Genomic DNA, 26,930 nt, shown 5'->3' with positions numbered 1-26,930 from the left:
AGAAAGAAAGAAAGAAAGAAAGAAAGAAAGAGAGAGAGAGAGAGAGAGAGAGAGAGAGAGAGAGAAAGAAAGAAAGAAAGAAAGAAAGAAAGAAAGAAAGAAAGAAAGAAAGAGTAACAACAAAAGGCTGGAGGTGCTGCAACTCAGTGGTAGAGTGTTTGCCTAGACCGTAGATTCAGTTCCTAGTACTGCTCCCCTCTTCAAAACAGTGATTGGAAAATATCCCCACACACTATAGGAGAACCCCGGTATTCCAATCAAAAGTCTTGTCAGTTAAATGGTCATTCACTATTTTACTACCACAAAAGTTGGTAATGTGGTAGAGCTGGCACAATGCCATGTACCTACACCAAGGTAGGTACTCTGGTCTGGCCCAGAGGGGGACAAGGAAATGGCAAGTGTTATTTGTTAGCTAGATTGCGGTGATAGTTGCAAAGCTTAGCAAATAAACTAAAAGTCATTTAATTACATAAAGTGAACTTTGTGTTTTGACCATACTCCAGTCAAATTATTCAACTTTTTTTGGAATAAATATTTTGACGTAAGCAAATTAAATAGATAAAACAAAAAACTCAAGCAGCATACATTAATCTATAATTATTACCAGTTATGATAACCAAGCATTAGAAATCCATTATCTCCCCTCACCCACAGGGTTTCTCTGTGTAGTTTTGGTGCCTGTCCTGGATCTTGCTCTGTAGACCAGGCTGGCCTTGAACTCACAGAGATCCGCCTGCCTCTGCCTCCCGAGTGCTGGGATTAAAGGCGTGCGCCACCACCCCCTGGCATCCAATGTCTTTTTTAAATTCCCACAGACTTAGGAAACAGTATTTGATCAAGGTTTCCTAATCTCAGTGTAGTAGATTTCAAGTGTATCTGACTTGTGGACTAGTGCTCTTAATCATACTGCTCTGCTGTTTGCTTGTCTGAAATGCTGCTATCTGGGAGTACAGCCAGGTGCTAGCTGATAAATCAAAGCAAGCAAAGGAAAGGAAATTGAATACCTTTGTAGTGTAAAAAGCTGTGTCTTGATACTAGATAAGGAATGGGAGTGGGATACGGAGGTGGGGGTCTTTGAACTGTGTAGGGTTCCACTAGACTGTACACTTCTATTTTTTTCTATTTTATGTATTCTGTATGGAGATACTTCGAGTTGGTTGAACTTGAGTTCTGAGATTCAATACAATAGGCTACTTTTCCTTTAATTTTTCCATTCTGATTTTGGTAGCTTTTGAAATCAGTATGGTGAGCTGATCTCTAAGCCCTGTGCCAGTTTATATTTATCCGATGAAGTGTGCATACATTAAGGAGCTGTACCCCCAGCCCTTTTTCTTTCTTTTTAAATGCTGGTGCTCTAACTCGTGAGCCACAGCATTGCTCTTGCCCAGCATGTGCCTTACCCTGAGCTATGTCACTCCCCCAGGGAGAGCACACAGTTTGTAGCGAGGGGACATGCTCAAGTATTGACTTTTATATTTCAGGACTAAGAGAATGAAACAGTGTTGAGTGTTTGAGGACAAAAGGAAACAAGATGGTGTTGTCAGTGCCTGAGAAGGCAAGGGAGGCTGACTCAAATTACCTTGTGTGGTAGAAACATACAAGAGAGCAGGAGGAGGACTGCAAGCAGGAGTCCTGGCCTGGGGTAGCATTTCTTCAGTGGAGTGCTGAGGTGATAGAAACTAGACTGAAGGTGAAGCAGGTGACTAGGGAAGAGTGGAGACAGGAGTGTGTTCCTTCGGGAAAGAGCTGAAGTAGTCATTGCTTACAACATAGAGTGCTGAGTTCCCAGTAGAGACTGGAAGGAACTATCTTTTGAGCTTCCATTCTTGAGGTTAATCTGCACTTAGACAACAGGTTTTTGTTTGTTTTTTTTTTTTAAATAAGTTTTTTTGTTTGTTTGGTTTTTTTTTTTTTTAAGATTTATTTGTATACATGTATCCCTGCAGGCCAGAAGAGGGCGCCAGACCCATTACAGATGGTTGTGAGCCTCCATGTGGTTGCTGGGAATTGAACTCAGGACCTTTGGAAGAGCAAGCAGTGCTCTTAACCTCTGAGCCATCTCTCCAGCCCCCTAGACAACAGTTTTAACAGGTCTTTCTACATACATTACCATCTGGGAAATAGATAGGGGATACTTTTTTTGCGTAGTATGGTGGGAGATTTCCTTATTTAAGGGGTTTTGTGTTTTGGTGTTTTAGTAAAAAGCTGACACTGGTAGGTACATAAGTAGCGGGTGTGTTAATGTTTAAATGACTTGATTGGCACATTCTTTAGGTAACTTGACATGGTTTTTATGGTGAAAACAGTAATAAGGATGCTAATAGAATAAAAACAATATCCTTATTAAAAATCATACCTGTTTGGGGAGGCAGAGGCAGGCAGATCTCAGAGTTCCAGGCGAGCCTGGTCTACAGAGTGAGTTCCAGGGTGGCCAGAGCTACACAGAGAAACCCTGTCTTGAAGAACCAAAAAAACAAAAGAAAAAAAAATCCTAGCTTTATAGTAGTATCTAGAGATGATATCCTTTTGTCTTGAAAGCGCTCCCCACTAGCTGGACATGGTGGCGCACCCTATATGTATATAAGAGATAGGATTGTCACTGAACCCGAAGGTCTCAATTCAGTTAGACTGGCTGGCCAGCAAGCCCTAGGTATTTTCCTGTCTCCACCTCCATAATGCTAGGATATACAGGGGCTACTTTTTGTAAATGGGTTCTGGGGCTCAAATATGGCTCCTGTACTTACTAACAGACCATTACCTCACTTCCTTGCATCTTTGGCTATCCTGGAACTCACAAAGATCCTCCTGCCTCTGTTTCCCAAGTGTTGCCCAGTAAGACAAGTTTTTAATTTAATTTTTTATTTTAGTTTATGTGCTTTGATATTTTGCCTGTGTGTATTCTGTATGACGGTGTCGGAGACCATGGAACTGGAGTTACAGACACTTGTGAGCTGCTGTGTGGGTTCTGGGAATTGAATCCAGATCCTCTGGAAGACTAACCAGTGCTCTTAACTGATGAGTCATCTCTACAGCCTTGACAAGTGTTTTTTAAATGACACAGAAATGAACTATGTGCTTATGCTTCCTTTGTTTGTTTGTGTTTCTTCTCTGTGTAGCTTTAGCTGGCCTGGAACTCACTCTGTAGACCAAGCTGGCCTGGAACTCCGAGATCTACCTGCCTCTGTCTCCTGAGTGCTGGGATTAAAGCGGTGTACCACCACCACTGGCTGCTTCTGCTTCTTTTGTCTTAACTTTTTTGTCCTGCCCCTTTGTTGTAGCCCACTAGGTTTCCTAGTGGCTGTACTCCGCAGAACTGCATAAAGAGGTTGATTGGACCACGGGCCTGAGTATCAGGTGTTTGTAAGGGTCGAGGGGGAGGTCTTTTGCTCCACCCCTTGGCATTGTTATAAGTAGCCCTTTGGAATAAGGTTCTGGGCCTGTTTAGATAATGATCCAGGCCCTCTCGAGTCTATGCTGTGTTTTCTCTCCGTTTCTCTCCCCCTCTATTTCTAAGTCTCCTATCCCTCATTCCTCAAGAGTCCCTGGGGTAAATAATGGTGGGGGCTGGCCCCCCACCCCTCTTTAGGGTTATGATACAATATGTGCTTGTGCCAGTGGATGCTTGCAGATAGGGAGACAGCTTCTTTTTTTTTTTTTTTTAAAGATTTTTTTATTTGTTATGTATACAGCATGTATGTCTGCAGGCCAGAAGAGGGCACCAGATCTCGTTACGGATGGTTGTGAGCCACCATGTGGTTGCTGGGAATTGAACTCAGGACCTCTGGAAGAGCAGTCAGTGCTCTTAACCTGTGAGCCATCTCTCCAGCCCCCCGACAGCTTCTTAATTATCCAAGTTAGCAGGGAATTCATTCTGCAACTTGGTGAAAACCAAAGCTGTTTAAAGTTTGAAGGCTTGCTCTGTAATGATAGGGTTAAAAATACCCTTCCTACTTTAAAAAAGGTCTGTGAATCAGTGATTTAAGACAGTAAAGACATCTGAGAAATGCATGACAGGAAAACCATTTGAAAAACTGCATTGTCTTTGGGCTTGGAATTTTGGTTTTGGAAAGTAGCCATCTTACTGCTGCCCAGAAGTTATGCAGACATAAGTGCTGCCACTCTGAGAAATCAGCCGAGGACAAGAAGACAAAGATGTGATGAGTTTGTATTAGGAAAGCAAGTTCTTCAGTGTGTCTTCAGATAGACTTGGGATTATTTCCTTTATCACTCATTACACAGTTAAAATAGCTGATGAGTCTGAAAAGTTAGCATTTGTTTGGTTTTTCAAGACAGGGTTTCTCTGTGTAGTCCTGGTGTCCTGGAACTCGCTCTGTACACCAGGCTGGCTTTGAACTCAGAGATCCACGGTCCTCTGCCTCCCAAGTACTGGGATTAAAGGAGTGTGCCACCACCACCAGGCTTAAAATCAGTGTTTGTAATACTCTATTGCCAAGGAAGGAAACACTGCCTTTATTTATTTACTCACTCATTTATTTATTCATTCATTTATTATTTATTTATTTATTTGGGACAGGGTCTCTCTATGTAGTCCTGGCTATCCTGGAACTTAACTATGTAGACCAGGTTGGCCTTAAACTCATGGAGGCCCCCTGCCTCTGCCGCACACAAGCCTGAGGTATGTAGTAGGCCAGTCAGGGATACAAAGAGAGATCCTGCCTCTCAGAACAAATAAACAGCTTAGTGAATACACTTCCGAGGTTCTTTTTGCATCATAGTAAATGTTGTGTGTAATATGGGCTGTTTGTTTGTTTGGACATGGGTTTTGTAGAAGTAGGGGTAAAGATTAGTTATGAATAATGAGTGACTTCATTGGAGGGCAAAGAATCCTCAATCCTGCTAGGAAGAGAGGGTTTAAAGGCTGGGTATGTGGCTCAGTGATAAAATGGTTGCCTAGCATATGTGAAGTCCTGGATTTGATCCCTAGCACCATGAAAGAGCAATAAAATAATTTTTTAAAAAGTGAGATTTTAAAGCTGAGAAAGCTGGATAGGAATGGGACACCTGTATGGAAGAAGCCCCAGACAATGAAATACTTTTTTTTCTCTGACTGTAGGTAGCCAGAGAACTGTAACTGTACCAGATGAAATTGGATGTCCTCTAATGTTCAAGAGTGCACCAGCATTCATCTTTTTCATGGGCAGGTTATAAGCACAGCCTAGCTGATAGCATTGTGTGGGTGTAGGGAGTTCATCCTTGTCCACCAGCTGCTGGAGGCCTGACCCTGCCCTCTGCAGCTGGGGACAATAACAGTATCAGCTTGGTCAGCTCCTGGCAAGTGAGCACTAGCAGTTGAGCTGCGGGGAATTAGGCCTCGGAATCGAGTGTTTAGCACCCTTGTTGCCTTATTCTCCCCCAGACTGGCAGTGTTGAGTTCTTCTTGCTGCCTGTTCTGGACTTTTTAAACCAGTAGAGATTCTTTACTAATTTCCCAGGCAGAAGAAGGTTGAGCATAATGGATTCTGATGGAAAAAGCAAGAATGCAGATTGGAAATTAAATGAAAGTAAGAAAACAGAACTGATCACGAGAGTTCAATAATGTTAGAGACTCAAAAGGAGTAATTGTTGTTGGGTATTTGAAAGGCTGTGGATCTTGCTGGGATTCTGGCCCAGGCTAGATATTTTGGATTAGGAATGAGGTATTTAGGTGATGTCAACAGTTACTGGTTGCCTTATAGAAGGAGGCCAAGTTGGGGACTGTTCTATTTCTATAATTGAACATTTGAATATGGTATAGTGTACCTCACAGACGAGGAAGCCAGGTGGGTTTGAAGTCTTCACTTTGTCACTTAATGAGCTGTGACTCTGTAAAATGGGAGTATTATATACTTTGGAGTGCTGAATAGTATGTGATTTAATATCCTAAAAGTCAGGCTTGATTGCACATGTTGATAATCTTAGCACTTTAGAGGCTGGGGCTGGAGGCCAGTTATAAGTTTGAGGGTAGCCTGGGCTACACAGCCAGTGTCATGCTGCATAGCAAGTACAGGCTATCTGAGATCTTAAAATAGTATCTGGCACCTATAAAACAATATATAGTTGCTGCTGTTGTCATTACTTACTGGTTTTAGAATTTGGGGAATGAGTGTACACCTGGGATCATCTTTACCAAAGGCAGAGACTTAGAAATGAGTTAATTTTCTCTGTAGGCATTCTTCTTTGTTTGTGGGTGAGTGTGTCTAGAGGCCAGAAGTTGATGCTGGGTGTCTTCTTCAGTTCTCTACCCTGAACCCAGTTTGTCAGTTCAGCTACATTAGCTGACCACATGCCCCGATGGAGATCCTTAGGTCCACCTCATCAGCCCTAGAATTACAGGTGTGCACCACCATGCTTGGCTTTTATGTGAGTCCTGAGGCTTGAACTCAGGTTATCATGTTTATAGGACAAGTAAGCACTAGGTGAGCCATATCCCCTGCCCCTCTGTAGGTAGTCTTGGTGGAGTCTTGCTTGTTTGTTGAGAGAGGTCTCCCTGTATATCCCTGGCTAGCCTAGAGCTCACTTTGTATAGACTAGGCTGGCCTCGAACTCACAAAGATCCGCCTGCTGCTGCCTCCCAAGTGCTGGGATTAAAGGCGTGCACCACCACCACTGCCCCCCTAACTTTTGTTTTAAAGAAGTTAAAAATGTATCAGCAATTCTAAGTTAAAAATCTATCACTGTATCACATCAAGTTTACTTTGAATAAGATGAGGTAAAAAGGATAGAAATTTCATTTGGTTTTTTATTCTCTATTTTATTTTTTCATTTATGTTTTGAAATTTTACTGGATAGATTGGAGTAACCTCATGCTTTCTGTAGCTCAAGAACCTGAGATATGGAAGAGTTTCTGACAGATTATTTTTAGAAGTCTCTTGCTCTTGTCTGTTTCTATTCTAAGAATTCTCTTGGAACCTGTTCCAAAGTAGTAGAGCTGATGGAAAAAGTGTAAATGCAGTTCCTATGTCTGGCAGCTGGGTACTGGCTGCAAACACAGATATATTTACTACCCAAGGGTCTGTTTCCAGAAGAAAGCAGAGTCTCTCCATGTATTGTTTTGGTGTCTTAGTTGAAGGTGTTTCTTCCTAATCTGGTTTCCATGCCTTCCATTTTCAGTTTAGAGGGAGTAAACAATTTTAAGGGTTTTTTAGTGACTCTGGTAAGTTTCTCCCTCTCTTTCTCCCTCCCTCCCTCCCTCCCTTCTTCCGTCCCTTTGTAGTGTGTGCATGTGCATGTGTGCACATCATGTAGGGGTTAATTCTTGCCTTCCACCTTGCTGAGGCAGTCTGTTGTTTCTGTCTGTCATGCTGTGTATTCCAGGCTGACTGGCTTTGTACTTGTTGCTGGTTCTGTCTTCATCTCCTGTCTCGGCATAAGTGCACGCATGCCACCTAATCTGGCTCTTTGCTGGCTTGGAGGGATTGGACTTCTGTGGTGAGAGCTTTTACTCACTGAGCCAGTTCACCCTCTATTTTTGTTTTGCTAAATTTCATAAATTTGTAGCCGCGCGCGCGCGCGTGTGTGTGTGTGTGTGTGTGTGTGTGTGTGTGTGTGTGTGTGTTTTCTCCTGTAGTATTAGAGTAGCACTTGGTGTGTGTGTGTGTGTGTGTGTGTGTGTGTGTGTGTTTTCTCCTGTAGTATTAGAGTAGCACTTGGAACTTCATACATGCTAGACAAGTGTTCTGCTACTGAGCTATGTAATTTAATTATTTGTATGTAGGCATGTATGTTTGTGTGTGTGTGTGCACACGTGCGTGTGTGCCTGTGAAAAACAAAAGAGGAAAAAAAAAGACCTGTCATTTTTCAAATAAACGTAAAGGAAGCAATGTAAAGCTAAGAGTGCTTGTTTATACCAATAATCCCAGCACTTGGGAGGCTGAGACAGGAGGATTGTGTTCTGGGCCAGCCTGGGCTATAGTATTGCAAGTGCCTATCTCAAAAAAATAAAAAACCCAGGCTGGAGAGATGCCTCGGTAGTTAAGAGCACTTATTGCAGCTGGGCAGTGGTGGCACATACCTTTAATCCCAGCACTCAGGAGGCAGAGCCAGGCGGATCTCTCTGTGAGTTCAAGGCTAGCCTGGTCTACAGAGTGAGATCCAGAACAGGCACCAAAACTACACAGAGAAACCCTGTCTAAAAAAACAAAAACAAAACAAAACAAAAAAACCCCCAAAACCAAAAAACATTTACTGCTCTTGCAGAGAGAGGACTTGGACTGCGTTTTCAGCATCCTTGTAACAGTTCCCAATCACTCTTTAGTTCCAGGAAATCTGATGACCTCTCTGATCTCCTAGGCACACAAGTGGTGAACACACATACATGCAGGTAAAGCTCTCACACATAAAAGTAAATCTTAAAAAACAAAACAAGGGTTGGGGATTTAGCTCAGTGGTAGAGTGCTTGCTTAGCAAGCGCAAGGCCCAGGGTTCGGTCCTCAGCTCCGGAAAAAAAACCAAAACCGGCTGATGCTAGTAACACCTACCCATAATCCTAGTACTAGGGAGGTAGAGCCAGAAAGGTCAAGAATTCAAAGTCATTCTAAACTATATATTAAATTTGGAGGCCAGGCCTGTGGTGTGTAAGACTATCTCAAAAGAAGAAAAGAAAGAAACCCAAAAGCAAACTGAGCTCTAAACCGAGTGGTGGTCTTAGGTTTTACAAAGCAAGTATTTTGGCTGGGTGTGGTTTCTCATGTGTTTGATCCCAGCATTTAAGGTAGAAGTAGGAGGATCTCTGAGTTCAAGGCCAGCCTGATCTAAATAGATAGCCCCAGGACAGCCAGGACTAGAGCATTTTGCTTTAAGTCTGGAACTGGGGGCATTTTTATCACGTAATTACATCTTCATTAGGAATGCTATTTATTTGTTTGTTTGTTTGTTTGTTTGTTTGTTTTCCAGGCAGGGTTTCTCTGTGTAGCTTTGTGCCTTTCCTGGAACTCATTGTAGCCCAGGCTGGCCTCGAACTCACAGAGATCTGCCTGCCTCTGCCTCCCGAGTGCTGGGATTAAAGGCGTGCACCACCACCGCCCGGTTTAGGAATGTTTTATTTGCTGATAAGTGGAGATATAAAATTTTAATGTTTATACTCAGTGAATTAGTGAAATTGTTTATTTTTTAAAATTTTATGTGTATGAATGATTTTCCTGTAGGCATGTCTATGAACTACATGCATGCAGTGCCCAGGGAGGCCAGAAGAGGGTGTCAGATCCCCTGGGACTGAAGTTACAGATGGTTACACACTGCCACATAGATGTTAGGAATTGAATCTGGGTCCTCTGGAAGAGCAGCCAGTGCTCTTTAACTTTTTTTTTTTTTTTTTGGTTTTTCGAGACAGGGTTTCTCTGTGTAGCTTTGTGCCTTTCCTGGAACTCACTTGGTAGCCCAGGCTGGCCTCGAACTCACAGAGATCCGCCTGCCTCTGCCCCCTGAGTGCTGGGATTAAAGTCATGTGCCACTGCCACCACCACTGGCAGCTCCTAATTTTTTAATTTAATATTTAGCTGTTGTGGGCTAGGTCTCACGTGGACTCCAGAGGGTCGTTTTAGGGGATTGGTTCTCTCCTTTCCCCCTTAGTGAACTTAGATTGTCAGCCTTTCTCAGCAGTCACTCACCTCCTGAGCCATCTTGTGCAGCTAGCTTTCTTGGCTGGCTCTTTGGACTGCCAGGCAGCAAATAACAACACGGAGACTTCTTATTAATTATGAAAGCTTGGCCTTTAGCTTAGACTTGTCCCTAACTAACTCTTATAACTCAAATTAACCTGCTTTTATTAATCTACATTCTGCCATGTGGCTTTTTTTTTTTTTTTTAAATTTATTGTGGATACAGTATTCTGCCTGCAGGCCAGAAGAGGGTGCCGGATATCATTACAGATGGTTGTGAGCCACCATGTGGTTTCTGGGAATTGAACTCACGACCTCTAGAAGAACAGCCAGTGTTCTTAACCGCTGAGCCGTCTCTCCAGCCCCATCTGCCATGTGGCTTTTACTTTTCCTCGGTATGGCACATCAGACTTGGTACATGTCTCCCTCGTGCCTTGATTCATACCTCTGACTTTTCTCTGTCTGGAAGTCCTGCCTATTCTCTCCTGCCTGGCTATTGGCCATTCAGCTTTTTATTAAACCAATCAGAGGGTGCCTTATGTAGAGATACATCTTTACACTGTAAATAAGTATTCTGCAACAATCTTGCTCTTTTTAGGAGGAACAGGGTCTCCTGTATCCCAGGCTGGTCTCAGACTTACTTTGTAGGTGAAGATGGCCTTAAACTTGTGGTTTTCTATCTCTACCTGAATGGAGAATTACAGGTGTGCATCAGTATGCCCAGCTTAATGGAGTACTTGGGAATTATTTAGTGTTTCATGCGTGCTGGCTGAGTACTCTACCTACTGAGCTACATCCCCAGCCCCCAATTTTTAAAAAAAAAAAAAACCTGTTAAAAAACACTTATTGTATGTGTATGCCATGTTGGAATGTGATAGGGCAACTTGCAGGAGCCAGTTCTTTTCCTTCCATTATATGGGTCTTGGTGATTTCACTTGGGTTGTCAGCTTTGATAGCAAGTATCTTTAATTACTGACGCATTTTGAGAAAAATCATCAAAATAATGTTTTGTTGTAATAGGCTATAAAACTTGTCTTTTGTAAATCACAAAGTTCATGTAATTTAGTGTAAGGGTGTGTATTAAGTTCTTGTAGTTTTCTCACTGGACGACATTCTATAAGAAGAGGTTCTTTATTATATTAAACATACTTACATTGTTTTCACAAATGGATTGCTTATCTTGTATGTGTGAGGCTGTAGGTTAGTCCCTAGTCCTGCCAAAATGAATTGCTTCATTTAAGCAATATAAATATTTCTTTGTGGTTTAGAAAATTTGTCTCCTTCCTTCCTTCCTTCCTTCCTTCCTTCCTTCCTTCCTTCCCTCCCTCCCTCCCTCCCTCCCTCCCTCCCTCCTTCCCTCCCTCACTAGGGTTTTGTGTAGCTCTGAGAGCTCCACCTGCCTCTGCCTCCCAAGTACAGGGATTACCCTACTTCCTACTGCGATCTTTAAACTCAGATAACAGGATGTCTCTGAGATGGCTCATTGGGTAAAAACACTTGCCACACAATCTGAGGCCTGAGTTCAGTTCCTGGATCCTACTGTAGAGGAGAGAACTGATTTTCAAAAGTTGTCCTCTGACCTCCACATATTGGCTGTGACACACAAGTGGGCGTGAGCACACAAAAATCATGAGTAAAATAAAAATTTAAAAACTCAGAGGATGCTCTCAAAGGAAAACAATTATGATAAAACCAGCATTCTATATAATGAAAACAAAGTAACCAAATTAGTAGTCTCAAAGTTGTTAAGCTCAAAATAGGATGTGGAGTGTGTTTCATATGACTGAGAGGCAGTTGGAAATAAGATAAAATGTTTAAACTAGCCTTTGGGGTATGTGAGATGTTCTAGTTAATTGGTTACTTGCTGTTATAATGTAAAAAGCAGTGCTGTAATATACCCAGTTAGTACAGGACCTGCCCTGAAAGTAAATATCAGGGTGTCTGATTAAGAAGATATTAGGCCTTTTCTAACGAATACATTTGAAACACATATTTATTTATAGTGTCTGAAGTAGTGTGATGAGTTTTGGGTAGTTTTTTAGTCACTGTTCTATTGCTGTGAAAAGACCATGAACGAGGTAACTTCTATAAAAGAAAGCATTTAATTGGCACTTGCTTACAGTTTCAGGGAGTAGTTTATTATCACCATGGTGGGGAGGGAGGGAGCATTGCAGCAGACAGCAGGCATGGCGGTGGAGAAGTAGCCAAGAGCTCACATCTGATCAGGAGTTTCAGAGTTGAAAGTCCACCCCCAGTGACACACCTCTAATAAGGCTGCACGTCTTAATTCTTCCCAAAGACTTCCACTGACTGGAGACCAAGTATTTAAACATGTGACTCTTGAGAACCATTCTCATTCAGACCACCACAGTTAGTTTCTTGTAATTTATGATCATCAGATCTAAAGGACACCCAGAAGTCCCAAGATAGCTGAGGATGACCTTGAATTTCTGATTATCTTTACCTCCCCAGGCCTTCATTACATATGTATGCCATCATATCCTGTTTTACAGGGAACTGGGGATTGAACCCAGGGTGCATGCTAGACAAGCACTCTACCAGCTGAGCTGCATCCCCAGCCCTCTGGTCTTATAAACACTTAAGATTATGAAGACAAGTCTGGAAACAGAATAGCTAGAGTAAAGTATGAGTTGAATGTAGATCCTGAAGAAACCAAAGGAAAGCAGTGCATACATAAAAGGAGAGTCTGGTCAGTATTACCAGGTACTAAAGCAAAGCGGTTCATTTTGCGGTCAGTCTGGGCAGCATAATGGAACCCACACCACAGAGAAGAGGACAGAGGAACAGGGACAGGGAAAACTGCTAGAAAACAATCCTGGGTACTTGCATTCTGTTAGAGATATTTTCAGTAGATAAACTTGGGTAGAAACTTAGCTTTGGCCTGTTTGAATTATTCCCCTTTATGCTCTGGGGTGGTTATGCCAAAGATGAAAATTATCCAGAATTTGACATTTAACTTATTTGAGATAAAGTCTTAAGTAGCCCAGACATCCCTTGAGTTCTATGTAGCTGAGGATAACCTTGAACTTCTGATCCTTCTCCCTATACCTGAGTGCCAAGATTATAGTCATGGGCTACTTTATCTCTATATCTGCCTTTAGATGGTTCTAGGCATGGTTTAAGGGGTGCTGGGTTTAAGGCTGCTTCAATTAGAGCTTGTGTTTAAAGGTTTCCCTGGAGCTCTGGCTTGTTTTGAATGCTGGGATGCAAAATCTAGTCCTCATAATTGAACAGCAAATGTTCTTTTTTTTTTTTTTTAATTATTTTTATTTTTTTCAAGACAAGGTTTCTCTGTAGCTTTGGAGCCTGTCCTGGAACTCACTCTGTAGACCAGGCTGGGCCTCAAACTCAGAGAGATCCACCTGTCTCTCTGCTTCCTGAGTGCTGGGATTAAAGGCGTGCACCACCGCCGCCCAGCCAGCAAATGTTCTTTTTTTTTTTTTTTTTTTAAGATTTATTTATTTATTATGTATACAGTGTTCTGCCTGCATGTATGCCTGCAAGCCAGAAGAGGGCACCAGATCTCATTACGGATGGTTGTGAGCCACCATGTGGTTGCTGGGAATTGAACTCAGGACCTCTGGAAGAGCAGCCAGTGCTCTTAACCTCTGAGCCATCTCTCCAGCCCCAGCAAATGTTCTTAACTGTTAAGCCATCTCTCTATGCCCCTGGAACTCTTAATCATCTTGTCCCAGTGTCCCAAGTATTGGCATTACAAGCAGAGCTATTGTGTCCTCATTAACATAAAATTGTGTTTACATTTTTTTTACTTTCTCTCACTGTGTGTGTGTGTGTGTGTGTGTGTGTGTGTGTGTGTGTGAAGGTGCACAAATGGAGGTCTGATGACAGCCTGTTAGTGTTAATTCTTTCCTACTTTGTGAGTCCTGGGAAGTGAATTTTAGGTTGTCAGGTCTGGTGTCGCCACTGAGCCATCTTGTCAGACCCAACCATAACATTTTTGATTACATGAGCAAAATTACCTTAAGATTTACAAGTAACTGATGATGTAGCTGTGTTGTAGAGTGTACATTTAATATTTATGTAGCTCTGTGTTCAACTGTCTCCCACCCACCAAAAATTATACAAGCATAATTTAGAATGCTTCTGGGCCAATTTTTCTTTCCTTTTCTTTTTTTGAAATTAAAAAAAAAAAAAGAGTTATTTATTTTTATGCGCATGAGGGCTCTAACTGCATGTATGCCTTTATGCCTGCAGAGGGCATCAGAGTCCACTGTAGATGGTTGTGAGCCACCCTGTGGTTGGTTGGGAATTGAATTCATGACCTCTGGAAGAGCAGCCAGTGCTCTTAACCACTGAGTCATTTCTCTAGCCCCTCTTTTCTCTTCCCTCCCCTCCCCTCCCCTCTCCTCTCCTCCCCTCTCCTCTCCTCCCCTCCCCTTCCCTCCTTCCCCCCTTCCCTCCTTTCTCCTTTCTCCAAGTTGAGCCAGAGTCTCTCTGTAGCCTTGGCTGGCCTGGAACTTGCTATGTGTAGACCAGGTTGGTCTCAACTCAGGTCTGTCTGCCTCAGACTCCCAAGTGCTGGAATTAAAAACATGCACTACCGTACTTAGCTCTTTTTGAAAAAATATTCTGAAGCATTTTTATGTTTTATTTTGTGTGTCTTTCCCCCCTTGAATTAGATGTGTGTGTGTGTGTGTGTGTGTGTGTGTGTGTTTTAACCATGATTTGGAAGTTTTGCTTATAATGCTTTCTTTCTTTGCAGATTTTGTATTTTGTACATACATTATTTTGTATATTCTGTATATGATGACTTCGGTGAGCAATGATCGTTGCCGAGGTGCTCGGGAAAAACCACAGATGCCAACAACACACGCAGCACAGCCCCAGAAACAAGTGGTGCAGGTGAGTCTCTTGGGTGGAAGTAAAGACACTGAGGGAGAAGGAGTGCTCTAATCGGCCCTTTCTAGAACACTCAGGATTTAACATTGCATTTACAGAGTGAATAAATAGTAAGTGCAGGAAAGAGGTGATAATGGTCAAATTGAATGTTGTTCCAGGAGAACCATTTGTTTCATCCTGAATTCCAGGTGTTATCATCTCTGCTACAGCACTTTCCTTCCTTCCTTTGTCTCATGGTCCAGTTTATAGCACTAGGAATTGAACCCAGACCCCTTGTGCTCTAGACCAGCACTCTACTACTGCACTACACCCCCAGCTCCTTTGTTATTCTTGCAAGTGAAGTGAGACAGTTAATTCAGTACGGCACTGAGCACAGTGTCCGGTACAAAGTTATTAATACTCTGTACTATATTGATCCAGTTGACAAGCTTCTTAACAGAAAGAGTACCTTTTCCCCTTCATGTGATTTATTGTCCTTACATTTATTAACGGTGTGTGTGCATACTTGTGCATGCACACATGCACACACACACACACACACACACACACACACACACACACATATGTATCTCCTTGTGTTTTTTGAGCTCCAAGGACAGCTTGAGAGAGCCAGTTCTCTCCTACCGTGTGAGTTCAGGGATGGAACTCAGGTGTCAGGGTTGGCTATGAAGCAGTATCTTAGCGAATAATGAGTCTTATCTGTTCCTTTCTAATTTCAGACCCATGGCTTGATACATTTTTATTGTTCTTTTTGATTTTTGAGATTGGGTCTTATCAGGCCAGCCAATCAGACCTTGAACTCATGATTTCTCTGCTTCAGCTTCCCAGGTGCTGGGGTTTCAGACTTGGACCACTGTGGCTGCCTTGGATGATACTCTGTTTTATTTTTGGTATTGGGGTTGGAACACAGGGTTTTGTGCATGAGGCAAATATTTTACCAATGAGTTATTTCCCTTACTCTTTTCAGGAGTTTTGTAGAATTTCATACTGAAATTTTCTGTTATATTTGGTACAGAGTAGAATTTTTTTTTACATAATTCTTGTGTTAAATTGAGTCTAAAATTAGCTTTGTATTTTGCTGCTGTTAACAGATAAATATTTGCTATGTTAGTGCTTACCCCTAAGTTCTTTTACTCTGATAAGTATTCTTTACAATTGGTCAAGAAAGATTACCATGTTGAATGTGGTAGCACAATCTTAATCTCAGCACCAGAGGCAGAGGCAGGCAGAGTTTGAGGCCAGCCTGGTCTACCAGCAAGTTCAGGCTAGCCAGAACAGAACAACATAGGAGACTCTGTTGTTGAACTGTTGTAGCTAGGCTATCTTTTAGTTTATTAAATGAATTATCTTGTATTATGGAAGAAACAGGTTAGAATAACCATAAGTGAAGTCCTGGTGATTAATAATAATAATAGTAGTAGTAGTAATAATAATAATAATAATAATAATAAAGTTAGTCTTTAAAAAGAAATAAAAAGAAATTAAAGCAGTATGTGTAGCAGGCTTTCTTTTGGGCCACCAGCCAGCTCCCGAATCATGACACAGACTTATTAGTTATGAATGCTCAGCCTTATGCTTGTCCCATTAGCTCTTATAACTTATTTAACCTGTTTCTCTTCATCTACATTTTGCCTTGGGGCTTCTTACCTTTCTTTTATTTTGTATGTTTTACTTTTCCTCTTCTGTGTCCAGCTGGCCCTTGGTGTCTCACTCTCTCTCTCCCTCACTCTCTTCTCTTCCCTCCTCTCCCAGCCTAGATTGCTCCTACTTACTTATTCTCTCTGCCCAACAGCCCTGCCTATACCTCCTCTGCCTAGCTGTTGGCCATTTAGTTTTTTATTAGACCCATCAGGTGCCTAAGGCAGACATGGTGAAACAGCAACACATCTTCACATAATTAAACAAATGCAGCATAAACAAATGTTACGCATTTACATAGTATTATTACATAGTATTACATAGTATTATTACATAGTATTATTCCACAACAAGTATGAGGTTTCGAAGCAAGGCCAAATGAATGTTAGTGATGCAGACGGTACCCTGTATGCCTTGCAAGCGTTTGCAAGTCTGGAGCAGGGAATTAGTTTTTTTTTTCCTTCCAAAAGGGTTTTATTTTTATCGTGTTTCGTTTTCAGTGGTTTAAAACAGAGTCTTGCTATGTAGCCCAGGATGGCCCAGAGCTTTCTGTGTAACCAGTGCTGGTCTCAAAACTTTAGATTTTTCTCCCCAGCTTCCCTGGGATTTGGACTACACTAAAAGATGTTCACTGATAGCTTTTTTGTGGAGCCTCTGGGGGGGATAGCTTAGGTCATCTAAAGGAAAAAGCTGCTGATTGAACAGTGAGGAGGATCTGTTTCCTTTTTGGTGTTTTTGTTTGTTTGCTTTGCTTTTTAAAATATTTTTAGTTAACATGCATGTGCATTTTGCCTGTATAGATTTTGTATTTTGCATTTTGCACACCGTGTGTGTGTGTGTGCCTGTGAAGGCCAGAAGAGGGTGTCTGTTGAATCCTCTGGAACTAGAGTTACAGATGGTTGTGAGCCACCATGTGGGTGTTGGAAATTGAACCCAGGTCCTCTGGAAGAGCAACCAGTGCTCTTACTTGCTGAGCCATCTCAGTTTTTTGAAACAGGATGTCATAGCTCACTCAGGCTAGTCCAGTGTGCTGTATCATCCAGGCTGCTGTCTAACTGAAGATCTGCCTTCCTCCTACTCTCCAGTGCTTGCCTTATAGATTTGTACCATCATGTCTTAACTTCCTTTTTTCTTTTTTACATTTTATTTATTTGTATGGATATTTTGCCCATGTGAATGTCTATACCACATACACAGTTAACATACAGTTGTGAGCTACCACGTGTTCTTTGGAAATCAAACCTGGGTCTTTTGTTGGAACAGTCAGTGCTCTTAACCACCAAGCCATCTCTCCAGCCCTGTTTTCTGAGTTTTTTGGTTTTTTTTGTTTATTGTTTGTTTGTTTTTTAAATAAAGATTTATTTAAATGTATATGGTGCTCTATCTGCATGTATGCCTGCATGCCAGAAGAAGGCATCAGATCCCATTATAGATGGCTGTGAGCCATTATGTGGTTGTTGGGAATTGAATTCAGAAACTCTGGAATAGCTGCCAATGCTCCTAACCACTGAGCCATCTCTCCAGCCCTCCTGTTGTTTTTAAAATTGCATTTTGGGCCTATAAGATGGCTCAGTGGGTAAAAGACTTGCAAGTACTTTACCATCATTATGTGACATTCCCAAGTGTGTACTCATGTGTATATTGTGCTGGAACTTGAGACTGGCACTTCATGTATGTTAGTCAAATGTTCTACCATCAAGCAAGCATACCCTCAGTCCAATATAAAATTTTCCTTAGTAGTATTTTTGAAAAGATTCTCTACATAATTTTATAAAAAGCAGTATCAGATATTAATTATCACAGGCATAGTGGTGCATGACTTTAATCCCAGCACCTAGGAGGCAGAGGCAGGTGGATTTCTGTGAGTTTGAGACCAGCCTGAGTGAGTTCCAGAACAGTCAGAGCTACATAACAGACTCTGTCTCAAAAACAAACAAAAAGGAAAATTATCTCAGCTACATGTGAGGCTATGACAAGATGACTTGAGGACAAATTTTTGAGGCGATCTTAGGGCAACATCTTAAGATTCCATTTTTAAGGTTTCTTTCCCCCTCATTTTTATTATTATGATGAACATATGTGTGAGTGCAGGCTTCTGCACGCCATGGCATGCCTGTAGAAGTAGGACAGCTTTGGGGAGCTGATTCTCTTACTTTACAATGTGTATGTTCCTGGGCTCCAGGCTTGTATGGTGGGAGCTCTGACTAACTGAGCAATCTCACCACCCTCCCTTTTTTCTTGTTATAAAGGTGTATGTACATGCACGACGCACATAGGCGGAAGGGGAAGCACACAGTACACATGTGGAGGTCAGAGAAAACCTCTGCAATCAATTCTGGCTCTCTACCTCTACATGGGTTCCAAACATCAGCACCATGAAAACTGGGTGTAGGGGAACAGGCCTGTAACCCCAGCACTCAGGAAGTGGAGGCAGGAGGATCAGAAGTTCATTCAGTGTTATCTTTGGCTGTAGTGTGTTTGAAGCCAGCCTGGGCTACATGAGACCCCAGAGAGAGAAGAGAAAATGATTGTTAAATTATATGTTAATTCCAATGTAAAAATAGTTCCTCAAAATTACCTTAAAGTGGCAATAAAGAATATTGGTTAGGATACTAATTGCCCACTAAATGTCCAGTCATAGGGGCCTTTCTGTCCAAGTTAAGTGCAGCAAGAGCTGTTTTGAATTTGTGTAAAGCTGAGTTTGGGTCTTCGGGGTCTACATCTTCATTAATTAGGCAAGATACAATTTCTGGAGTGCTTGTTTTCCTTTTTAGTTAAGTATTATTTAGGCATCAGTTCTCTCTAGTCGATGTCTCCTTTTGTCCTCCTCTTCTCCATACCAACTCCATTATGCTCAGCACAGGCTGTTCTTCTCAGCCTCCCTTCCTGCAGCCTCCTGGGTAGCTGGAATTTCAAGTCTGCCATTAGTAGGGTAGGCTTGTTCTTCAGTTTCTTGTCATTGACATATTAAAGAGTATAGGATAATTATATTTTACATTGTCTTCTAATTTGGGTTTGTGTGATACTTCTTTATGATTAGAATTAATTCTATATTTTTGGTATAAGTAAATGTGATGTATTATTTTTCCTGTTTTCAGTGCTAGGCATCAAACTCAGAATCTTGAATATATTAGGCAAATGCTCTGCTTCTGAACTGTATATGATGGGTGAACTATATGTGAACTGGATAAGATATTATGATATCATAGGATCTAGGTTTGTTCTGTTTGACTATTGATTAGCTCTACCAGTTGATTAAAGTAGTGAGTATTCCTCCAGTGTCTTAGAGAGGCCAACTGAGGTTTTAAAATACAAAATAAGAGTATTAATTCTTTGCAGAATGATTGTAAAGAATTAGAAATTATAAACAGTTGCTATCAGGAAGTGGTAATTTTTATTGTATCTCCCACATAAATTATAAAATTATTATTTGAAATTTGAGGTGGACATGATGGTCCATGCCTGTAATCCCAGCACTAGGCAGACTAAGGCAGAGGATTATAATGTAGAAGTCAGGGTTGGCGAGAAGGCTCTGCCAATAAAGGTCCTTGCTACTAAGACTGACAACCTGAATTTGATCCTGGGTCTCAAATGATTGAAGAAGGGATCTACTCCTGCAGATTGTTCTCTGTCCTCCACATGGGTGCTGTGGGGGGATGTGCATATGCACATACACACACACAATAAATAATTTAAAAAACAAGATGGCAGGGTTGGTGGCGTGTGCCTTTAATCTCAGCACACAGGAGGCATAGACAGGCAAATCTCTGCAAGTTAGAGGTCAGCCTGGTCTACATATATATAGCAAGTTTCAGGACTTCCGGGGCTACATAGAGAGACCCTATCTCAAAAAACAACAAAATAACAAACAAGTAGAAAATAAAATTTTATTAAATATTATAGAAAACGTGGTTTCTGTTTAAGAAAATATGTATTTATATTTACTATATAAATAATAATAATTAGGCAAAATAATATGCCTACAGATTTTTTTGTTACTGTTTTGTTTTGAGACAGTGTCAACTATTTAGAGAAGACTGTTCTTAAACGTACAACTAATATCCCTCTGCCTTTGCCCTCTTAGTGCTCATATTACCGTCATGAGTCCTCATGCTCATCTGTAACGATGGTTAAAAGAAATAAAATAGGGGCTCAGGAGATAAAGGTATTTGGTGCCCAGCTTGATGAGCTGAGTTGGGTTTTTAGGGCCCTCACAATGGATAGAGAGAGCTGACTCTGGGGTTGGGGATTTAGCTCAGTGGTAGAGCGCTTGCTAGGCCCTGGGTTCAGTCCTCAGCTCCAGAAAAAAAAGGGGTGGGGGCTGACTCTGGCAGTCTGGCAGTCTGTCCTAACTTCTGCATATGTACTTGGTGCATGTGTGTGAATGGGCACATACACAAACACGAAGAATAAATAGGTAAATGTATAAAAAAAAATTTAAAGTAGTCAAAAAATAGGCCAACTGGATCTTTTATTGTAATACTAGGATGATGTGGGAGGATTGTTCTGAGTTCCAGGCTAGTCTAGTTTACATACTGATTTTCTGGCTGCATGGTCTGTAAAGACCTTGTCTCAGCCTCTGCCCCCAGATAAAACAAAAATTCTAAACCAAAAAGATACCCTTACTTCAATAAGTTATTCAAAGATTTCTGAAAAACAGTCCAACTAAAGAAATGGGTTCACGCTGGGCGGTGGTGGCGCATGCCTTTAATCCCAGCACTCGGGAGGCAGAGCCAGGCGGATCTCTGAGTTCGAGGCCAGCCTGGGCTACCAAGTGAGTTCCAGGAGAGGCACAAAGCTACACAGAGAAACCCTGTCTCGAAAAACCAAAAAAAAAAAAAAAAAAAAAAAAAAAAAGAAAAAGAAATGGGTTCACTAGGGAATCTTCCAGCATAGTTTTCTTACAAATTAAAAATTATATATGTATATGGTTGTTTTACGTGCCTGGTGCCCTTGGAGGCCAGAAGAGGGCATTGGAGTTCCCTGGAACTGGAATTACAAACTGTTGGGGAGGGTGCACTAAAGTTGTTTTAAGTTGGAATTATTAGTTGACCCTGCTTTTTCCTCTTTTTTCCCTAAGCTGTACAGACCTCTTGACACTTCTTGAGCTCAGCCTGGTAACTTCCCTATTATACTCTTATGTTTGGTGCTTTGTTTTTTAAATAATTGAACTGTTTATTGAGTAAAGTATCGTATTGATTAAGGTTTGTAAAGTATTTTATAAAGGTAACACAAGTTAGCACTGAGACTGTTGATGTATAGCATTACTGTTGTAATACTGTGCTTATGAACAGCTAAGCCTATCAGCTGTGCTTTCAGAAGTCCTCTAGTCTGCACTCTGTTCAGAGTTAAAGCAGTGATTTCACAGACAAATGTAAAGAATGTTTGTAAAAGTCATAATACACTAAAAAGGCCGAATCTTCTCAATAGATCAGTAGTTGATACTTAGTGAGTAAGACAAGGAAGAGTGTCTTTATAGTTAGAAATGTATGAGATGGTGCTTAGCTTGTATGAGACCTTTGGTAATTATTTTGCTGAAAATCTTAGGCTGTGCTTGTTGATGCAGATGCCTTTTCAAAATTAATATTTTATGTGATATTTTTATAGGGTCAAGGAATAAAAGTTATAAGTTGTGTGTAATTACAGGCAGTGGACATTTCTTAAGGAATTTTCAGGCTTAAATGTTGCTGCCTTGGGCTTGGAGGCATAGCCAGCGGTTGGGTTTTTGCCCAGCCCTTGGTTCACAAAACAAAACAACATTCTCTGTAGAGCCAACAGTTGTTGCTCATTTTTGCTCAGACTTTTTCAAACCCACCTTCAGAAAGATAACACCCACAGTTCCTGGCTTTGTTATTTGTATTGTTGGATCTGAAATTAAAAACAAAAACAAAAACCCCTAAAGATTTATTTTTATAATTTTTAAATATGGGGTATGTGTGTTTGTATGTCTATATGTGGGTATGTGCATATCGAGTGTGGGCAGGCAACCTTGGAGGATGCCAGATGTGGATGTCTAATCCTCTGCTGCAGTGACAGATGGTTGTAAGCTGTCTGATGTGGGTGCTGGGAACTGAACTCTGGTCTTCTGAAAGAACAGCAAGTGTTCTGAACTGCTGAGATGTCTCCAGCGTTACTCCATGAAGTATTTTCTCTTTGAAAACTCTCAAACCAATGCATCCCACTCCATGCTATAAATATATATGTGTGTGTGTGTGTCTACATAACACATACATATATACATATACATATATTGAAAACTGTTTTTTTGAGTCAGGGTTTCTTTATACAGCTCTGGCTGGCTTGACCTCACAGAGATGCATCTGCCTTTGCCTCTCAAGTACTGGGATTAAAGGTGTGCTCTTCAATGCCATGCTAACTTTGTTGCTCCTCTCTCTCTTTTTCTAAGATTATTTTATTTGAACATTAGTGTTTTGCCTGCATGTATGTCATTGTTACGTGTTTATGCAGTGCCTGTGGTGGCCAGAAGAGGGAGTCCAATCCCCTGGAAATGGAGTTACAGTTGTGAGTGTTGGTTCTGGGAACTGAACCTGGGTCCTTTTTGCAAGAAAAACAAGTGTTCTTAACCACTGATCATCTCTTCAGCCCCCAGATTTATTTGTTTTTGAGACAGCCTTTTTTTTTCCTTTTTTTTTTTTTTTTTTTTTGAGACAAGGTTTCTCTGTGTAGTCCCGGCTGTCCTTGAGCTCAAACTCAACAGAGACCTGCCTGCTTCTGCCTCCTGAGTGCTGGGATTAAAGGAATGTACCACCACTCCCAGCCTTGACAGTGCTTTATCCACGATAGATTGGTCTTGAATTCTCTGTGTAGCAGAGGCTGGCCTTGAGCTCCTGATCCCACTTCGTCTACTTCTGAGTGCTAGGATTCCAAGCATGTCCTACCATGCTCATCTCTGGTTTGGGTGGTAGTGGGGATCAAACTCCACCACCGCAGGCTCTTTTAGCTCTTTTAATACCTACTTGTCTCTTTTCTTTTGGCCTCCTTCAGGGCAATTTCCATATACTAAACTCTCACCTTTAGCTCTCCCTCTTAAAAATGGGTAAGTTAGCTGGGTAGAGGTGGCGCATGCCCATCACTCAGGAGGCAGAGGCATGAGGATCTCTGAGTTTGAGGCCAGCCTGGTGGTCTACAGAGCGAGTTCCAGGACAGCCAAAGCTACACTGTCTCAAAACACATACACAAAGGGTTAGTGCTGAGATTTGCACTCAAGTCTTCATGCTTGTGCAACAAGTACTTTACTGATTCATCCATCTCTCCAACCTTACCCTGTCACCCTCAACTCCAGTCATCATCCTGTCTGTTTTCCTGTTTACTTCATTATCTCACGGGTTTTGGCACATCACCAATGTGGGCTGTGCTTTCTTGGATTCCAGTCTTTGAACTTGTACAGTCACTTTGCCAGTCTTCAGGTATTAAATACCACAAGTATTTCAGGTCAGTGAGAGGGCTCATTGGGTAGACACACTTGATGTCCAGCCTGAGCACCTGAATGTTATCGTAAATAAATTATGACTTCCTGAATAGTGGAAGATGAGAACTGAATCCCACAAGTCCTCTGAGTTCCACATGTGTGCTGGGGCATTCTGATACCCAGACAGACACACAGAATAAACTAAATGAAAGAAAAACACAACTCCCTGTACCTTGCTTCCCTATTACAGTCCAGGTTTCTGTTGCTACATTGTTAGATGCTAAAGAGCTCACTCAGTGCCTAAGAGGGAGCATGATGAATGTGTTTTCTACTGTATACCTTAAGATCTGAGCCATTAACAAATAGTATCAGTTGGTTCTGGCATGATAGCAGACTGGAGATTACTTACAGGATCCTGTCTATCAGTTGTGTTTGTGATTTTGTAATTTCTAAAGATAGGAAAAACTGATAATGGCTTACCAGATCATTGTTAGCCCTACCCTGTTTACTCTTTATTTTCAAAATGCTTTGCACATTGAAGGGTGTATTCTTGGGATACTTTTGTCTTTGAGACAGGGTTTTTCTATGAAGCCCTGTTTTGGAATTTACTACATAGATCAGGCCGGCCTCAAACTCACAGAGATCCACCTGCCTCTATTGAGGTCAAAGGCATGTGGTTTTTTTGTTTGTTTGTTTGTTTTGTTTTGTTTGTTTTGTTTTAAATTTAAATCTTTTTGTTTGTTTGTTTGTTTTGTTTTGTTTTTTTTGAGACAGAATTTCTCTGTGTGGCCCTGGCTGTCCTGGAACTTGCTCTGTAGACCAGGCTGGCCTTGAACTCAGACATCCGCTTGTCTCTGCCTCCTGAGTACTGGGATTAAAGGTGTTTGCCACCACCGCCTGGCCTTGTTTTTGATCTTAAAGTTTTAGTCATCTTTCATCATTTGTATGACAATTGTCATATTTTGTAGTTCCTTTTATCAAATTTAGGATGTTCTCTTCCATTCTGAGTTTCTTGGACTCTCTTTATAATTAAAGAAAAAGTTGGATTTTGTCAAGTACATTCTGTGACTCTGAAGATGATTATAGTTTTTGTTTGTTTGTTTGTTTGTTTTGAACACCTGGGCCCTTGTGTTCTGCCACTGAGCCACACTTCAGCCCTAGAAAATGTTGTTTATATCTGTTATTGTAGAAATATAATATAATACATTGCATATTTTTCCCCTTGCCTTACCTTGGCCTCATAGTAGGCAAATGCTCTACTGCTGAGGTACACTCTCGGATTTCTGATGTCAGATGTTACTATAGAAACCAACTTTTATTCCTGAAATAAGCCTGATGTGGTACTAGAGCATGGTCATTTTTATAAGTTGCCAGTTTATTGGTAGTTTGTTGATAATTTGTTTTGTTTGTTTTTTTTTTGAGACAGGGTTTCTCTGTGTATCTCTTGCTGTCTTGGAACTGGCTCTGTAGACCAGGCTGACCTCGAACTCACAGAGATCCACCTAGGATTACAGGATTGTGCCATCAGTGCCTGGCTTGATAATATTTTTTTTTTTTTCCGAGACAGGGTTTCTCTGTGTAGCTTTGCGCCTTTCCTGGGACTCACTTGGTAGTCCAGGCTGGCCTCGAACTCACAGAGATCCGCCTGGCTCTGCCTCCCGAGTGCTGGGATTAAAGGCGTGCGCCACCACCGCCCGGCTGATAATATTTTTTTATCTACTGATAAAGTATGCTTATTTATGTCTTTGTTTTTGGTGTTACTACAGTCCTGGTTTACACGGAGTTGCAAGTATCCCTTGTTTTCAGAGTTTGTGAATTAGAATTAACTAGAGAAACTGACTATGCTTGGGTTTTTCTTTCACAATCTAGTCATTCATTCATTCATTGAGACAAGATTTTACTCTGTAAACCAGGCTGGCATAGAAGTCACTGTGGCCCAGGTAGCCCTCAAGCACATTGCAATCCTCCTGCCTCAGCCTTGTGAGTGCTAGGGATTATAGGTGTGAGCCACCATGCCCCACTGTTTTTGGAAGTTGTGATGAGTAGTTTAGTTACTTAGCCTATTATTAGTGTCCTTTTGGTAGGTGATGCCCCTGCCCCATTCCTTTGTATGTGTGATGTAAGTGTGGGTTTGCAGGTCAGAGGACAGCCTTCTTGGGGCAGGGTTTCTTTTGTTGTTTCTGCTAGCTGCCCCTCGAATTTCCAAGCCAGTTCTCCCGTCACATCTTTTGGTAGTCATGCTGGGGTTAGAGTCACACTGTTGCATCCTGACCATTTATGTGCATTCCAGGGGTGGAGGAACTCAGGTGTCAGGCTTAGTTGGTTTGGGCTTTTTTCGAGATTTTCTGTTTTGTCTAGGCTGTCTAATTTGGTGACACATACTTGTTCAGGTTTCCTTTTGTTCCATTGTTGCTGTTTGTTTGAGGCGAGGTCTCACTGTCTTGCTAGGCTGTTCCTGAACTCACTAACTTCCTGCTTCACTCTCCTTTTTCAGTACTAGGATTTCGGGTGTATGCTGCCGCATCTTGCAGTCTCTCTAGTAATAGAGTTCCTTTTCTTTTACTCTTAATATTACTACTCTCGAATCTTATCTCTTTGTTTGTAGCTGAGTGTTTTATCTGTTTTAATGACACATACCTCCTGCTCCCTGCCCAACTACGAGTCAGCTCTTGAGCAGGTAGTACTGTAGCTACCTCAGTAGAAGAGTGACTAACTACCTTGCTGGAGGCCCTGGGTTCTGTGCCTAGGGCCTCATAAAAACAAAGCAAAGCAAAGCACTGCGCCCCCCCCCCCCCAAGCCCGCAAGGCTCCAAGAACCAACCTCCCCACCCCTTTAAATACAGAGTCATAGTCTGTAACTCAGTTGATCTGAAAGTTCAATACATAGCCAGGGTTGGGTTTGAACTTGACCAGATCCTCCTCCTCAGTCTCACCAGTGCTGGGATTAAAGGGGTGAGTGACTGTATCCAGCTGTGGATCGAGTTCTAACCTGATTTATATCCTCCTTTCTAATCTTCATTTATTTTCTTTTCTTTGCCTTCCGTTACTTTTCACCTGGCTTTGGTTTGAGTTTGCTGTTCTTTTTTTAGTTTCTTAAGGTGTAAAAGTTTTCTTCTTCTTCTTTTGTTTGTTTAGTTTTGAGTCTTTGTAGAAAGAGTCTATGAGTCCATGAGAGCACATAAGCTTGCATGTGTGCACACAGGAAGGCAAGCATGTCTTGGTGTGAATAGAGGTCAGAGGTCAACTTTGTAGCGTTCCCTTCTTTTCACCTTTATATTAGAGTTCTGGGGATTGAATTTAGGTCACTAATCGCCTGTAACTGTGCCTTTACCTGCTGAGCCATATTGCTAGCCCGTTCACCTTGCTGGTTTTTTTTACTTGTTTTG

General features: G+C 41.6%; 1 protein-coding gene across 1 annotated transcript in view; it reads left to right on the top strand.

The window, feature by feature from the left end:
• Positions 1–26,930, top strand: part of Ubap2 (ubiquitin associated protein 2) — an 88,442-nt gene that overhangs the window by 7,285 nt on the left and 54,227 nt on the right. The window contains exons 2-3 of the mRNA XM_059254134.1: positions 14,341–14,480; positions 21,196–21,232. Coding sequence (XP_059110117.1) covers positions 14,401–14,480; positions 21,196–21,232 — 117 coding nt within the window. The 5' untranslated portion in view covers positions 14,341–14,400. The remainder of the gene's footprint in view (positions 1–14,340; positions 14,481–21,195; positions 21,233–26,930) is intronic.

This window comes from Peromyscus eremicus, chromosome 2 (genome assembly GCF_949786415.1).
Source record: "Peromyscus eremicus chromosome 2, PerEre_H2_v1, whole genome shotgun sequence".
NCBI lineage: Eukaryota > Metazoa > Chordata > Mammalia > Rodentia > Cricetidae > Peromyscus > Peromyscus eremicus.
The sequence above is the reverse complement of the archived record's forward strand: the minus strand, read 5'-3'. Positions and strand labels throughout refer to the sequence as shown.